This window comes from Pristiophorus japonicus, chromosome 14, assembly GCF_044704955.1.
Source record: "Pristiophorus japonicus isolate sPriJap1 chromosome 14, sPriJap1.hap1, whole genome shotgun sequence".
NCBI classification, from domain to species: Eukaryota; Metazoa; Chordata; class Chondrichthyes; family Pristiophoridae; genus Pristiophorus; species Pristiophorus japonicus.
Window position 1 is genome coordinate 100656953 of NC_091990.1, and position 16910 is coordinate 100673862.

The 16910-nt window shown below is 46.1% G+C and overlaps 1 protein-coding gene across 4 annotated transcripts in view; it reads right to left on the reverse strand.

Moving 5' to 3' along the window:
* LOC139279999 (protein phosphatase 1 regulatory subunit 12A-like) overlaps positions 1 to 16910 on the reverse strand; it is a 286266-nt gene that overhangs the window by 41868 nt on the left and 227488 nt on the right. For all 4 annotated transcript variants that reach the window (XR_011596579.1, XM_070899408.1, XM_070899407.1 and 1 more), the window contains exons 11-12: positions 12072 to 12157; positions 10599 to 10808 (exon numbers count right to left, since the gene is read on the reverse strand). Coding sequence is in view for 3 of the 4 variants with exons in the window: in XM_070899408.1 (XP_070755509.1) it covers positions 10599 to 10808; positions 12072 to 12157 (296 nt within the window). In the remaining variant the exon portion in view is untranslated. The remainder of the gene's footprint in view (positions 1 to 10598; positions 10809 to 12071; positions 12158 to 16910) is intronic.

A 16910-nucleotide genomic window follows, 5' to 3' on the forward strand; every position in this document is an offset into this window, starting at 1 on the left:
CATGTATTTAAAATTTGCCCAAATTCTTCGAGGGCAAGGGCAATGTGAGGGGTGGGGAAAGACACAGAATGGGACAAAATCCAACATGGAGACTAGTCCACAAACAACAAAGACTTTTTCAGAATAAGGCTCCTCATGAAGACCCCTCAGGAAAAGACATACATGTTGACAGCAACATCATCAGAGGCAGTCCCTCGAAATCGAGGAAGACTTGCTTCCACTCTAAAAGTGAGTTCTTAGGTGACTGAACAGTCCAATACGGGAATTACAGTCTCGGTCACAGGTGGGACAGACAGTCGTTGAAGGAAAGGATGGGTGGGGACTGGTTTGCCACACGCTCCTTCCGCTGCCTGCGTTTGCTTTCTGCATGCTCTCGGTGATGAGACACGAGGTGCTCAACACCCTACCGGATGCTCTTCCTCCACTTAGGATGGTCTTTGGCCAGGGACTCCCAGGTGTCAGTGGGGATGTTGCACTTTATCAAGGAGGCTTTATCAAGGGTGTCCTTGAAACATTTCCTCTGCCCACCTGGGGCTCGCTTGCTGTGTAGGAGTTCCGAGTAGAGCGTTTGCTTTGGGAGTCTTGTGTCAGGCATGCGAACAATGTGGCCACCCAACAGAGCTGGTCGAGTATGGTCAGTGCTTCGATGCTGGGGATGTTGGCCTGATCGAGGACGCCAATGTTGGTGCATCTGTCCTCCCAGGGGATTTTCAGGATTTTGCGGAGACATCGTTGGTGGTATTTCTCCAGCGATTTGAGGTGACTACTGTATATGGTCTATGTCTCTGAGCCATACAGGAGGGCGGGTATCACTACAGCCCTGTAGATCATGAGCTTGGTGCCAGATTTGAGGGCCTGATCTTCCTCAGTCTACCGAAGGCTGCGCTGGCGCACTAGAAGCGATGTTGAACCTTGTCGTCGATGTCTGCCTTTGCTGATAATAGGCTCCTGAAATATGGAAAGTGGTACACGTAGGATAGGGCCGTGCCATGGATCTTGATGCCCACTGACTACCGGCTACAGCAAGGCCCTTCAAGCTACAGATTAGCCAGGATTCCGAAGCTTCACACTACAACTCATCAGATTTAGAATGGTCAAACTTGAACGAGGTGTGCTTGGCCTGAATCAGTTGCAAAAGGTGACTTGTGAAGTGATGCAATCGTGTGTCTTTGATTTGGATTGAGTTCCAGTTCTAAAATATTTTAAAATGCTGTAGACTGATTCAGTCCTTATTGTATCAGTATCTTGCTGTATTCTTCTGAGTAATTGTAAATATATCTACAAGCTTTAACCTAAATGGTCTAGAAGTGTGATATTTACTGCCCTTTGGAGTAGGCCGCAACCCTTTTTGTCTTTGGCACATTGCACCGTTGTAGTGTAATCCTTAGTCCTGTAGCATGTTACATAAGAACATAAGAATTAGGAACAGGAGTAGGCCATCTAGCCCCTCGAGCCTGCTCCGCCATTCAAAAAGATCATGGCTGATCTGGCCGTGGACTCAGCTCCACTTACCCGCCCGCAGGCCATAACCCTTAATTACCTTATTGGTTAAAAATCTATCTATCTGTGATTTGAATACATTCAATGAGCTAGCCTCAACTGCTTCCCTGGGCAGAGAATTCCACAGATTCACAACCCTCTGGGAGAAGAAATTCCTTCTCAACTCGGTTTTAAATTGGCTCCCCCGTATTTTGAGGCTGTGCCCCCTAGTTCTAGTCTCCCCGACTAGTGGAAACAACCTCTCTGCCTCTATCTTGTCTATCCCTTTCATTATTTTAAATGTTTCTATAAGATCACCCCTCATCCTTCTGAACTCCAATGAGTAAAGACCCAGTCTACTCACTACTCAATCTATCATCATAAGTTAACCCCCTCATCTCCGGAATCAGCCTAGTGAATCGTCTCTATACCCCCTCCAAGGCTATCCTTCCTTAAGAAAGGTGACCAAAACTGCACGCAGTACTCCAGGTGCAGCCTCACCAATACCCTGTACAGTTGCAGCAGGACCTCCCTGCTTTTGTACTCCAGCCCTCTCGCAATGAAGGCCAACATTCCATTCGCCTTCCTGATTACCTGCTGTACCTGCAAACTAACTTTTTGGGATTCATGCACAAGGACCCCCCAGGTCCCTCTGCACCGCAGCATGTTGTAATTTCTCCCCATTCAAATAATATTCCCTTTTACTGTTTTTTTCTCCCCAAGGTGGATGACCTCACATTTTCCGACATTGTATTCCATCTGCCAAACCTTAGCCCATTCGCTTAACCTATCTAAATCTCTTTGCAGCCTCTCTGTGTCCTCTACACAACCCGCTTCCCCACTAATCTTTGTGTCATCTGCAAATTTTATTACACTACACTCTGTCCCCTCCTCCAGGTCATCTATGTATATTGTAAACAGTTGTGGTCCCAGCACCGATCCCTGTGGCACACCACTAACCACCGATTTCCAACCTGAAAAGGACCCATTTATCCCGACTCTTTGCTTTCTGTTAGCAAGCTATTTTTCTATCCATGCTAATACATTTCCGCTGACTCCGCGTACCTTTATCTTCTGCAGTAACCTTTTGTGTGGCACCTTATCGAATGCCTTTTGGAAATCTAAATACATCACATCCATCGGTACACCTCTATCCACCATGCTCGTTATATCCTCAAAGAATTCCAGTAAATTAGTTAAACATGATTTCCCCTTCATGAATCCATGTTGCGTCTACTTGATTGCACTATTCCTATCTAGATGTCCCGCTATTTCTTCCTTAATGATAGCTTCAAGCATTTTCCCCACTACAGATGTTAAACTAACCAGCCTATAGTTACCTGCCTTTTGTCTGCCCCCTTTTTTAAACAGAGGCGTTACATTACCCTGTTCACAGCATTCGGAATCTTGCAAGATTCAGCTCATGAGAGACTCGATTTGCTGTGGAACCTGCCGTCTCTCTTGTGAACACAAGTTAACAATGAGAGAGCCTGAATTGTAAGATGGGCTCCTCTGAGGAAGCAGCCGAGGGAAATGAAAGACATTTTGAAGGAGGAGATATAGAGAAGAGTGGGGCAGAAAAGAACGTGCCTAGAAGTGCAAGTGAGTGAAAAGCAGGGAGTTTAGATTGTATAACTAGAACTTGGAGGTGCCACCTTTTTAAAGAACCAGATAACATTCTGACAACAGCTTACAGCAGTTATGTTAATCTGTTTACATGACCCGCTGTATTTTTACAGTATTCTCTGTTTTTGTTTCATATTTCCAGCAAGTGCACTTTTTACCCTTTTCAAAGGATTTTTTTCCCTTTGATTTTGAAAGATATTACAGCAATTGGCGTCAGTACAGAGAGACTATTCAGCCTCCTCATACATAAAAGCTTCCCCTTTCATCATAAAAGGAGCAAGATTTTCTGCTGATGAATAATTTAATGTCTTTCGGCACAAATTGGAAAATTGTGGGATTGTGTTCGGATTTGAAGGAACACAGCATGATAAGGGCCGACTGTGATCTTGGTTTTAAATGTTTATCTGAAAAAGGCAGCCCTGTATTCAACTTTAAAAATTTTAAGTTATTTCCACAAGACTGGAATCATCTAGGACTATCAAAACACGTACATGGTTACACCAAGCACCTACAAGATGCAAATTTTCCACAGTAGGAAAAATATTTAGTTGGCTGAACTTAACATGGAGGGAGGCAGCATGAACAGCATTGCATCATGCATGTTTGCCTTTCAAGGTCTTTGCTACATGTCATCGTGTAACTGATACAAGATTTATTATAGAAGGGTGTAGAGGTAAAAAGTGCAGATCATGTATATTAGGGTTGGGCCTTTGCAAAGAAAATGTGTCAAGCTAGTGTTCTCCTTTCTGTGTAAGTTTGTAGATGGGTTCAGTTTAACAGGCAATGTATTGTTTGGCTCCTTCGTTGGGTTAAAGATGGATGGGATTCTGCGAGCGTGGCTCCTCATAAAAGTAGTTTGTATAGTGTGCATACAGTGAAATGCGTGGGGGTCAGCTGAACTCCGCAGCAGAATTCCTGATGTAATCCTGTCACGTTAACTCTGCGCCAAGAGCAATAACCCATAAAACCTACCCCTTCATTTCAACAGTTGGATAATAAAGTGGTGGGACAGGGCACCGAGAGGGGAGCTCTGGATTATTACAGTGGTGGGACAGGGCACCGAGAGGGGAGCTCTGGATTATTACAGTGGTGGGACAGGGCACCGAGAGGGGAGCTCTGGATTATTACAGTGGTGGGACAGGGCACCGAGAGGGGAACTCTGGATTATTACAGTGATGGGACAGGGCACCGAAAGAGGAGCTCTGGATTATTGCAGTGATGGGACAGGGCACCGGGAGAGGAGCTCTGGATTATTACAGTGGTGGGACAGGGCACTGACAGAGGAGCTCTGGATTATTACAGTGATGGGACAGGGCACCGACAGAGGAGCTCTGGATTATTACAGTGGTGGGACAGGGCACTGACAGAGGAGCTCTGGTTTATCGGGTATGAATAAAAGGAATTGGAATGTGGGATCTCTCCGAGGGTCTCTCCAAGGGTGATTGTGGAAACTATGTCAGTTTAAATAAAAACAGCATATGTTCTTCTTGACTAGGTCTTTGGTTAGTTAAGTGCTACTATGTAACTTGTAGCAACAATTCTTTGCTTGATTCGGTTCCCGTTTTAGAATGTGAATATGGAAGGCAACTTGGTACACAGCATGTTTTTGTATATTTGTTCCTGGGATGTGGGCGTTGTTGGTAAGGCCGGCATTTATCACCCATCCCTAATTGTCCTTGAGAAGATGGTGGTGGTGAGCTGCTTCTTGAACTGCTGCAGTCCGTGTCATGAAAGTACTTCCACAGTGCTGTTAGGGAGTGAGTTCCAGGATTTTGGCCCAGCGATGATGAAGGAACGGCGATATATTTCCATGTCAGGATGGTGTGTAACTTGGAGGGGTACTTGCAGATGATGGTGTTCCCATGCACCTACTGCCCTTGTCCTTTTAGGTGGTAGAGGTCGCAGGTTTGGGAGGTGCTGCAGTGCATCTTCTAGATGGTACACAGTGCAGCCACGGAGCGAGTGGAGGGAGAGAATGTTTGAGGTGATGGATGGGGTGCCGATTAAACAAGCTGCTTTGCCCTGGATGGTGTCGAGCTTCTTTCTTTCTTGAGTGTTGTTGGAACTGTACTCATCCAGGCAAGTGGAGAGTATTCTATCACGCTCCTGACTTGTGCGTTGTCGATGGTGAAAAGGGTTTGGGGAGTCAGGAGGTGAGATACTCACCGCAGAATACCACAGTATTTATGTGGCTGGTCCAGTTAAGTTTCTGGTCAACGGTGACCCCCAGGATGTTGATGGTGGGGGATTCGATGATGGTAATGCCATTGAATGTCATGGGGAGGTGATTAGACTCTCGTTTGTTGGAGATGGTCAATGCCTGACACTTGTGTGGCGTGAATATTACTTGCCACTTATCAGCCCAAGCCTGAATGTCGTCCAGGTCTTGCTGCATGCGGGCATGGACTGCTCCATTATCTGAGGAGTTGAGACTGGTATTGAACAATGTGCAGTCATAGAAATTTACAGCATGGAAGGAGGCTATTTCGGCCCATTGTGTCCATGCCGGCCGACCAAGAGCTATCCAGCCTAATCCCACTTTACAGCTCTTGGTCCGTAGCCCTGTAGGTTACGGCACTTTAAGTGCACATCCAAGTATCTTTTAAATGTGGTGAGGGTTTCTGCCTCTACCACACTTTCAGACAGTAAGTTTCAGACCCCACCATCCTCTGGGGGAAGAAATTTCCCCCCATATCTCCTCTAAAGCTCCCCCCAATTACTTTAAATCTATGCCCCCTGGTTGTTGACCCCTCTGCCAAGGGAAACAGGTCCTTCTTATCCACTCTATCCAGGCCCCTCATAATTTTATACACCTCAATCAGGTCTCCCCTTAGTATCTTATGTTCCAACGAAAACAGACCCAGCAGCTCCAATCTTTCCTCATAGCCAAAATTCTCCAGTTCAGGCAACATTCTTATAAATCTCCTCTGCACCCTTTCCAATACAATCACATCTTTCCTGTAATGTGGTGACCAGAACTGCACGCAGTACTCCAGCTGCGGCCGAACCAGTGTTTTATACAGTCCAAGCATTACCTCCTTGCTCTTGTATTCCATGCCTCGACTTATAAAGGCAAGTATTCCATATGCCTGCTACCTTCAGGGATCTGTGGACCGCACTCCAAGGTCCCTTTGTTCCACCACACTTTTCAGTCACATTCAATGTTTATTCCCTTGCCTTGTTAGACCACCTCAAATGCATTATCTCACACTTATCCAGATTGAATTCCATTTGCCCACCTGACCAGTACATTGATATGTTCCTGCAATCCGCAGCTTTCTTCTTCATTAGCATCCACACAGCCTATTTTCGTGTCATCTGCAAACTTCTTAATTATACCCCAAACATTTAAGTCCAAGTCATTGATATAGACCACAAAAAGCAAGGGACCCAACACTGAGCCCTGCGGAAACTCACTGGATATAACCTTCCAGTCACAAAAACACCCATCAACCATTACCCTTTGCTTCCTGCCTCCGAGCCAATTTTGGATCCAACTTATCACTTTGCCCTGCATCCCATGGGCTATTACTTTCGGAACCAGTCTGCCATGTGGGACCTTATCAAAAGTTTTGCTAAAATCCATATACACTACATCATATGAACTGCCTTCATCAACCCTCCTGGTTACCTCCTCAAGAAATTTAATCAAGTTAGTCAGACATGACCTTCCTTTGACAAATCCATGTTGACTGTCCTTGACTAATCCATGTCTCTTAGGATTTTTTCCAATAATTTTCCCACCACCGAAGTTAGGCTGACTAGCCTGTAATTACTTGGTCTATCCCTTTCTCCCTTTTTAAACAAAGGTACAACATTAGCAGTCCTCTGGCACCATGCCTGTAGCCAGAGGGGACTGGAAAATGATGGTCAGAGCCTCTGCTATTTCCTCTTTTTCTTCCCTTAACAGCCTGGGATACATTTCATCTGGGCCTGGGGATTTATCCACTTTCAAAACTGCTAAACCCTTAATACTTCCTCTCTCACTATGTTTATCTCATCTAATATTTCACACTGCTCCTCCCTCATTGCATCAAAGATTTCCAAATAAATACCATTAGAAATGGAGTCATGCAGGCAGCTTTCCATCATACTCTCCTCTTCTGTTTCTGTAGGTGCCCGCAAGACCGAGCCAGCAGTCCCAATGTCAAAGAAGCCAGCACAGCATAGCACCCTACAACATCAGCACAGGTGCATTCAGGCCAGCTTGAGGCATGACAATCCATGTGCAGCATGATCTCTGAGGTCTGGTGGTGACTGTGGAGGATGGGGCCATTCCATGCACATCTTGCTGGGACAGAGATCACCTGGTTCAAGCTGTAGGTACCATCTAACATTAATCAGGGTCAAGGTAGTCTCCAGGAGTAGTGTTGCTCAGCTAAGAGGGTGGGAGAGGATTTTCCCAGATTTTTTTCCACCCTAACTGAAGAGGTTTTAATCTTTATTTTCACCTCTCTCTGGAGATTACATTGGCCTGGGTGGGAGAGGGAATGTATATATAATAATGTACAAAACATCACAATTATAAGGGACAGGCTTGATGGACCAGTACGTCTTTTCCCTGTCCGTTACTTTTCATATGCTCGTATATCTCTGCAGCTTAGTCCCTAGTAAGAATCATCCTAAGTCCAGTTAGAGAATCTCTGGCAAATGCTTAAACTGCTGCTATAGAGGCTGAACTGTACAGCAGGCTCTCTTGCTCAGCTTCAATTCACTGTGGGAACAGATGGAGAGAATCATTACACAGGTTTCACAGACCTCATTACTGTCATTAGGTCTGCCCTCCCACAGATCAGTAGTGATTCTGAGGCAATGCCTAGCAGTAAGGAAATATCTGAAGTAGGCTCAGATAAGGCTGTGGTTTCTTAAGGCAATGTCACATCTGCCCATCCAACCTCCAGTTCAACTGACAGAAGATGCGCCACAAAGAGACAGGACAAGTCGGTCACTGCAGTATCAGAAGTGGCAGAAGCAACTGCAGGACCGTCTCATGACCCAGTACAAGGAATTCCAGGACCATCTCAATCCCAAGAGTCTCCCACTGACATCCAGTGGCGTCACTTAGACTTCCCATTGAGGGAACACCTAGAAGATGCACTGAGATAATGCTGGAAGATAGCATACACAATCAAAGGGAATCCCCAGTGTAAAATACATTAAGTATATGTACTTGTCGGGCAAGTTAGCTTTTGTATTTTACTTCAACTTTGTTCAGTTAATTTACTTCTGCTGGTGCACAATAAGGTGGCAGATCAAAGGATGATCATCCATGGTGGTGCAGAAGACAATATTGCTGAAGGTGTATTCAATTTTTGTTCTAGCAATCAAAAATATCTCATTTTCCCTTTAAGAGGTTGCTCCCTGGGGCTAGAATATTGCCGACCTCTTACTATACCCACTTAACATGGTCATTGGGCATGGCCCAACTTCTCAGCAATGAATGGGGATTTAGCAGCTGACCCCATTTAAATTAAAGTTATGTAAGATTACCTATTAAAATATCTGATGGAATGGATGTCCGCCTGATATTTCAGCCCTCGACTGCCCCAAAAACATGTCTGCCGAACGGTGTTCCTACCCTTTGTGTCAGTTATTTGCAGTGACTGTACTCTGTCTCTAGAGGTCACTGCAGAACATTCCATTCTATGCTGCAGATCACTCATACAGTATGGCAGTGGCAACATACAGGTGGGATATGGAATTGCATGGCCCCAGGCTTGCAACTACCAATCATCATTTATTTTCCATTCCCCTGTTCAGGCTCTACCTCCACACTGTTTCCTAGCTGCGAGGATGGAGCAGGTCTGTTCCAACTAAGGTGTAGCCCCATCTGCACATCCGGTTTCATCCCCTGTGATAAGATGCTCACCGGTTTCCCCATTAGTTTCTCACTGGACCACTACTGCGAACAAACAATGCAACCAGCCATTGCTCCATCTGCTGGTTACAAAAAGGATAACAGAGATAAGAATATGTCACACACAGGATAGCAGAGAGTGGGAAGTGCTTTACATGCTTAGATATAGGAGACCAGAGAGCTGGACCTGTGTTGCACAGAAGATAACGAGGAGCTGACAATAAAACTACTTTCTCCTATAGTCATCTCCATCATAAACCGCCAGATACAGCACAGGCAAGATGCAGAGTAAAGCGCTGTCTATACAGGCCCAAGTACTTCCTGATCAGGCAGAACCTGCTGCAGGAACAGTAAAACTCTCCTTATCAAGTAGAGATCATAACCTCTACTCTATTATCGACTGCCCTCAATTTATTTAACCTCTGAAATAGGTCACTAGCCACAGGGAGCTCTTGTGAAATTCATCCTGGATTCCAAAAGGTGATGGAATAAAATCTCCAGGATTATCAGTGCAACACGTGACCAGAAGCATTCCAGGGATTACTTTCCCCAGGATATGAGCCAGTTTTCCTTGGATTGTTCGATGGCTGCATCTGCATCTACTCACATAAAACCTTAAATTAGGTTGTCTACAGGGTGGGTGCATTTTCTGCAGTCAGCCCCATCGCCTCCCCATACAGCACTCTGCTCCAAGACTAGCTGCGCAGGATTACTTGTCCTCTGATTCTATCGCAGCAAGGAAGCTCCATCTTACTGCTCCATGGCACGGTTTGCTGGAGCAGCCATTCACAATCTGGGTCTTCCTCTCAGAGAAAGAGGCTCTTTACATTCCACACTGCACTCACACATGCCCAATGTCAATCCATAGTTTCTGGGCAATATGATGAAGGCACATTTTCAGTGCACTGGCCTTTTATCACATATACATTCCTCTACAGTTTAACGTTGTGGCTGTCATACACAAAAGAAAGAACTTGCATTATACTTTATTCAGGAGATCCCAAAGCGTCCACATACAATGAATCAGTAGTGTAGCCACTGTTGTTCTGTAGGAAAGCACAGCAGCTAATTTATACAGTCTCACATATAATACGGAGATGAATGATCAGTTACTCTGTTTTATTTGGTGGTGTTGGTTAAGAGAGGAGTATTGACCAGGACACTAGGAGAACTTTCTCATCTTCCAAAACTGTCAAGGGACCTTCAATATCCACTTGAACTGCAGGGACAGGGAGAAGAGACCTTGGTTTAAAATCGCATCTGAAGAACAAAACCTCCAACAATGTAGCACTCGCTCAGTATTCTACTAGTCAGCCTAGTTCATGCACTCATGGTGTGGCGTGAGCCTTGAATGCACATAACCCTCTGATCAATTCTGCCTTCAACAATCTGGAATCGCTTCAGCATAGGAACTGAGATAGCCTCAATGAGTGAGCATAGTGTGCTGTTCCCAAAGACACAAGGAACGGTAGATAAAACCTCCCAGTAATCAAACTGAGAGAAAGGTGCAACGTACTTAAAGGAATGACACCAGCCCCAGAGTCCAACCCCTTTTAAGAATTCCTACTGCAAATGCAGGCCCATCATCATGCCATTACCAAGCAGCTGAAGAGTTCACTACAGACTGGTCACAAACCTCTTTGGGTAACCAGGCACTGCTGCCGTGGAGATGCCCGTGCTACTTGGCATCGTGTTGGTCAAGTCTTTATCCCTTTTGCTGCTCTCCAGCTCCGTCTGTCTGCGTGTGTAGGATGAGCCCCGGGTCAGGCTGGCCAATGGATTGCCAGCGTCATCGTCTCGCTGCCGTGTGTAAGAGGCACTCCGAGCCAATGGGGCTGCGGAGTCACTGCATTGAAAAACAAAGAGCTGACTCAGCAAGAAGCAGGTAGAGACTAATAATCTGATGGCCAGCTTTTATATACTTTTTTAAACATTTTAAACAAAGCTAAAGAAGCTGGAAATGTTTCCACCGCAGAAAGAGGTTGCTCAGGGGAAAGCTGATCAAAGTGTTTGTATTGTAAGGGGCGTAAATGCACTAAACCCGAGTAAACTTGGCAACCTGGGGTACAGGCTCAAAGTCAGAAGATGGAAGGTGAGCAGTTTAGATTTCACTACTTTACACAGTGTAGTGAATATGTGCAACTGACTGCCCATGACGATAGTAAGGTGGATTGTGGGGGGAAATTCGAAAGAGGAGTAGTTGTAGGGGGTTTTGGAAAAAAAATTGACAATGTATTTACTAATTTATTCAAATGTTTTAATCCATCCACATGTAAGGATCATTCCCATTGGATAGCCTTGATCTATCACAAAAGGGTCTCAGCGTGCCCCAACCCTTATTCTTGCAATTCACCTGAAGCCTCAAACCTAGGGCTTTTACAACATCTACACATATGGAATCTTATTTCCTGTTTAGTTTACAAACCTAAATCCCAATGGGCTTTTTTTTTAATAGAGAAGAAGCCACTGGTACAGAAAAGAGCTGAAACCAGAAGTTCATTCAAGCTCCAACTCGTTTCCCAGACTATTTGAAGTAGTCGAAGTGGAGAAAAAGTTGGTGCAGTAACAGATACCCTAGCTGTCTCATGCATGCTGGGTAAGTACAGGATTTACACTGTGCCGGTGACACTTATTAACCCAAATAGTGATATCCCACCCATCATTGGTAGTTGGACTCAGGGCTTCTTCTTGATACATGACTAGGCTCACATTCCCAATCTCACAGGGCCTCCCCAATTATAGTCAGACAGTTCTGAGTAGTGCTTTATAACTTGTTCTTGCTGAATGCGTGAGGGGGAGTTGCATAACCATGTGTTGTCTGTGCCTATTGCTGCCCATTCTCCATAACCATTGGCTCCTCATAGCTTATTACCGCAACTGATTCCCTGTATTGTCAAAGTACATTCTGGTACTGTATGGATTGCAGGCTAAAACCACACTAGCCTTCACATCAACTCTTCATTCAGACTTTCTGCACCCCCACACCACTGTTCTCATGGTGCCACATGATTGAGAGATGACTGTGCGGATATTGAGTTGCAATATTAGGCTAACCAGTGTTTCAGAAACCAAAGTGTAGTGAATTGGTGCCCGCAACTGGACTGCCCACCTAGTTTTATCCTCGTTGGCATCTCCAATGGTGAAAAGCTTCCTTGTCGGAGTGGGCGGCACACGGGCCAACCGAGGTTCCTTCTCCTGAAAGACAACACAGAAACGAAGAGTGAACTCAAATCCAACAAGAGGTTTCAGTGCTGAACAATGGAACACACTCCCAACTATGGTGCACACCACCATGTACAACACGTGTTAGATAAAACGGAAGCTTCTTCCCTACATTGTGCCAAAAACTCCCAAATGCACTATACAGTAAATCTGCCTCAATGCTGTCCCATCAAGCATTCCCCATCACTAACATGGTGAGTTAGATGCAGAGAAAAGCCCCGACACTTTACCGATGAAGAACATCGATAGCCTCTACGTTGCTTCATCAAGCCTACCTAGATCAAAGCTTTTTCTACATGGGCCGTCAAGCACTTCCATGTCAGGTACAAAACAGGTTAAATACAGTAATTCTCGCTCTCTCTACACTCTCCCATAAAACTATTCAAGGTAAGATTTCAATCCAGATTAACGGTCCCTCTACATTGGCCTATCCAGCACTCCCAGCTCAGTTGCAGCAAGGTTTTCATGCAGGCACAGAGCAAGGCTTCCTCTATTCCAACCCATTAAGCGCTCCGATCAGTTTTAGCATGAATTAAATGCACAGTGAAGCTCATTCTACACTATCAAGCATTCCCAGGGCTCAAAGAGAGTTTAAAAAAAAGCTTTACACCTGAAATAAGAACCTGTATATTCTCTTTATAGTGGCTGAGTGACCTGTTTTTATTTTAGATGCAGAATAAAGCACCTATACTGCCCCATGAACACTCCCTACATCAAGTACAACACAGATTAACTTCAGCAGAAAGTTCCTCTGCATTGCTTTATACATAACTCCCAGGTTACCTACAGAGTGTGGTAGTTTGTACTATCCCACAAATTATTCCATGTCATGTACAGGTTGGATACAGAGTGAAGCTCCATTAAGCACTCCCAGGTCAAGCACACCAGGGTTGGAAACAGAGTAAAGTCCATCAAAGGCTCCCTGACCAGGCACATCACAAGTTACATGCAATGTAAAGTTGCCTTTACAGTGCCCATGGTATTCTCAGGCTATGTCAGCCATGGCTCAGTGGGTAGCACATATGCCTCTGAGTCAAAAGGTTGCGGGTTCAAGTCCCACTCGAGACTTGAGCACAGAAATCTAGGCTGACGTTCCAGTGCAGTGCTGAAGGAGTGCTGCACTGTCAGAGGTGTTGTCTTTCGAATGAGACGTTAAACCAAGGCCACATCTGCTCTCCTAGGTGGACGTTATTATGTCTGTAATGTACTTATGAATGACTCCACGAGGCAATGTGTTGTACTCAAACTGTAGTAACCTTGGTCCTTTATTCCAAACTCCAGAGTGAGGCACAAGCATACTGGGCCCTGCCACCAGGGCAGGAAACCCCTGGTCTCCACCAGTTGCACCCTCTAGTCGTGCCAGCATGTATATACACAGTGTAAACCTTATTGATAGTACATCAGGTAAACAAGTCTCCATCTTATGCAACCACACACTGACTACACAGAGTACATTCATAGTCTGCATATACATCACTCTCCCCCAAAACCTGTGTGTCAATTACTTTTGCACTATGTGCTCTGGCTTAGCTCTCCCCAGACTTAAGTGCCAATAGCCCTTGCACCTTGGCAGTGCTTTGACTTGGCTCTTCTCCCTGTTAACTCCCAAGTCCTTTTGCCACAACGTTGGATGGTGGTTACCAGATTGGATGGTTCGATGATGTAGTGGAGGTACCAGTGGGTTCTGGGTGTGATCTATTTTCTCGCCCCCACCCCCCCACAGCGCAATCATGCAGCTGGCCCGTTACATTAACATACAGGATCAGACACAGTGCAAGTACAAAGAAAGGAAGAACATTTTTTTTTTTAAAAAACAGTTTGTATCGTGACACCTTGGTTCAGTGACTTACATTAGTTACGGTCGTGCGCCAGGATTGGGTAGATTGCATTCATGGTTCAGTCATGGTCAGTACTGAGGTAGCACTACAGGCATCCAAGGAAGCTAGCTCCAGAGCAACCAGACGAGGTCCTAGTTGTCTGATAGTGGCGCTGCGCCCCCTGATAGCTGGGTGGGCTTGGTTCGCTCACCTTGCCAAGACTCAGGGCCTTTGTCGTTGCCTAGAGGTGGGCAGAGCCACAGATATGTGTGGCCTCCCTGTCCTCCTTTGAGGGCTGCAGAATCTTCTGCCTGCTCTTTAACGTTGTTGGGAACCTGGCTGTTCCAGGTCCTATTTGGGGAGCTCGTTGGTTCTGACCTTTCGCTCCCGGACATGGTCGAGTTAGTGACTGGGTCTGGGGGCTGCACCGTCTCCCCCCGGGTGGTGGGCAATGGTGGCCGACTGCGCGTATTGGCGCCATTTTCGTTTCCGGGTCTGTGGCGAATAGTGCCATCGAGTGCCTGCAGCATGGGATAGACTCTGGGCAGGGTATCAGGATCAGTGCCTTCACCCTCCTGAGGTCGCTCGTTTGCTACTTTTGGGGACACTCTATTCCCGACATCTCGCAATAACATTTTGTTCTTTACATTAGGAATAGTACCGATAATTCCCAACAACATTTTGTTCACAATCTTAATTGGTTCGTTATATTGATTGCCATGCATACAATGTCTCTTTAAGTTCAGTTGGTTGCAGGTCTCCTTTAAGAGAACCCTGCTGGCTTTACCCCAGTCAAATCCTTTGTTAGACACGTGTTAGTCCATCAGCGTTGCACCTCGTGATATCGCCGCAGCCATCTTTTTTTTCAGCCATGCTGCCCCTCGCTGTAGCAGGGATGCCATCTTGTCTCTGTCTTCGAGGTCGACTGCCTTGATCCTTCTCTCCCACGATTCTACCACAAAAGCTGGAAGAGTGCCTGTGAATTCGATCTGCCTCCCCAGGAGTCCTGCCACTGGAGCCGGGAAGGTACTTTTAGGTCGTTCCAGTCGGATCATTGCCATGCAGTCATGATGGACGGTCTGTGCCTCGGGTGCTGGCTGGTCTGTTCTCTGCTACCTGGCCCAAGCGAAGGTGAGGTTTTGCTCTGCCTCTGAGCATGGGGGACATCGATTGCTGGAGTGGAGGTCTTCCCATTTCCACTGGATCTTCCCCATCCACCTTCTTCAGAGTAGCATTGGACCATCACCTGCAACAATCCACAGAGGTAACTTGTGCACCATGCCATTATGGATTACACTTACATCCACACTACCAAGGACTGGGTCAGCTCCTTGGTGTAGGTGTGCAATTTTTCCTGTACTGGAATCAGCTCGGGTCGTTTTTCATTCCATAGCCTCGCAAAGGGATCCTGGCTCATCACTGACTGGCTTGCTCCCGTGTCCACTTCCATGAAGACTGGAACGCCATTTATCTCGACTTCCATCTTCACTGGAGGACAATCGGTGGTGCAGGTATACACTCCATACACTACTTCTTGGGGCTGAGCTGCCTCTCTGGCCAAATCATCATACTCCCTCGCTGGAATCAAAGTCACCTACCGACTCCTCTGCTAGATGGTGGGTCATATTTCTTTGACACATAAGCTGGAGGTGGTCCTTCGTGTTACAGGCTTTGCATATGTACTCAGCAAACCGACACTGGTGAGCCCTATGGTTTCCTCCGCAACGCCAACATGATGCTACTCGATTAGCATCCCTCGGTGGACTCGGAGTTCTGGAAATCTGAGGTCTGTGCTCTCTCCTCTGGGCAGAGTCACGTTCTACAGACTTGCCTGTGAAAGGCACCATTCTGTGTAGAGTACTTGCTGGGTTTGAGTCCAGAGGATGAATAATTTGCTTGGTGCTGCAGGTCGAGATCATGAATGCCTGACTGATGCTGGTGGCCTTCTGCAGGTTGACTGTGGTGTTGGCAGATAGTAGCTTGTGAAGGAGGCCCTCGTGGCCAATTCCTATAACGAAGATGTCTCGCAATACTTCGTTGAGGTGCATGCCAAAATCACATGGTGCTGCAAGTCTCCTGAGGTTGGCAGCATATTTTGCAATCTCCTGGCCCTCAGGTCTGCGGTGAGTGTAGAATCTGTGCTTGGCCGTGAGGATGCTCTATTTTGGTTTTAGTTGGTTGAGAATTAGTTCAGTCAGCTCATCGTATGTCTTATCCTTGGCCTTCATGGGTGTCAGCAAGTCCCTGATGAGACGGTAGACCTCGGGCCCACAACTGGTCAGCAGTATAGCCTTGCGCTTCTCCGCCAATGTGTCCATCTCCCCTGCCAGGTCGTTTGCCATGAAATATTGCTCGAGCCTTTCCATGAAGGCATCCCAATCATCACCCTCTGCGAAGTCTTTTAGTGTGCCAAATGTAGCCAATATCGCGTGAAAATCCTTATTCTCGTCGCTAGTTATTATGTCTGTAATGTACTTATGAATGACTCCACGAGGCAATGTGTTGTACTCAAACTGTAGTGGCCTTGGTCTTTTATTCCAAACTCCAGAGTGAAGCACAAGCATGGTGTGCAGCCTTTTATGCTGGGCCCTGCCACCAGGGCAGGAAATCCCCCAGTCTCCACCAGTTGCACCCTCTAGTGGTGCCAGCATGTATATTCATAGTGTAAACCTTATTGATAGTACATTAGGTAAACAGGTATCCATCATATGCAACCACACAGTGACTACACAGAGAGTACATCCATAGTCAACATATACAACAGACGTGAAAGGATTCCATGATGCTAGTTCGAAGAAGAGCAGGGGAGTTATCCCCGGTGTCCTGGCTAATATTTATCCCTCAATCAACATAAAACAGATTATCTGGTCATTATCACATTGCTGTTTGTGGGAGCTTGCTGTGCGCAA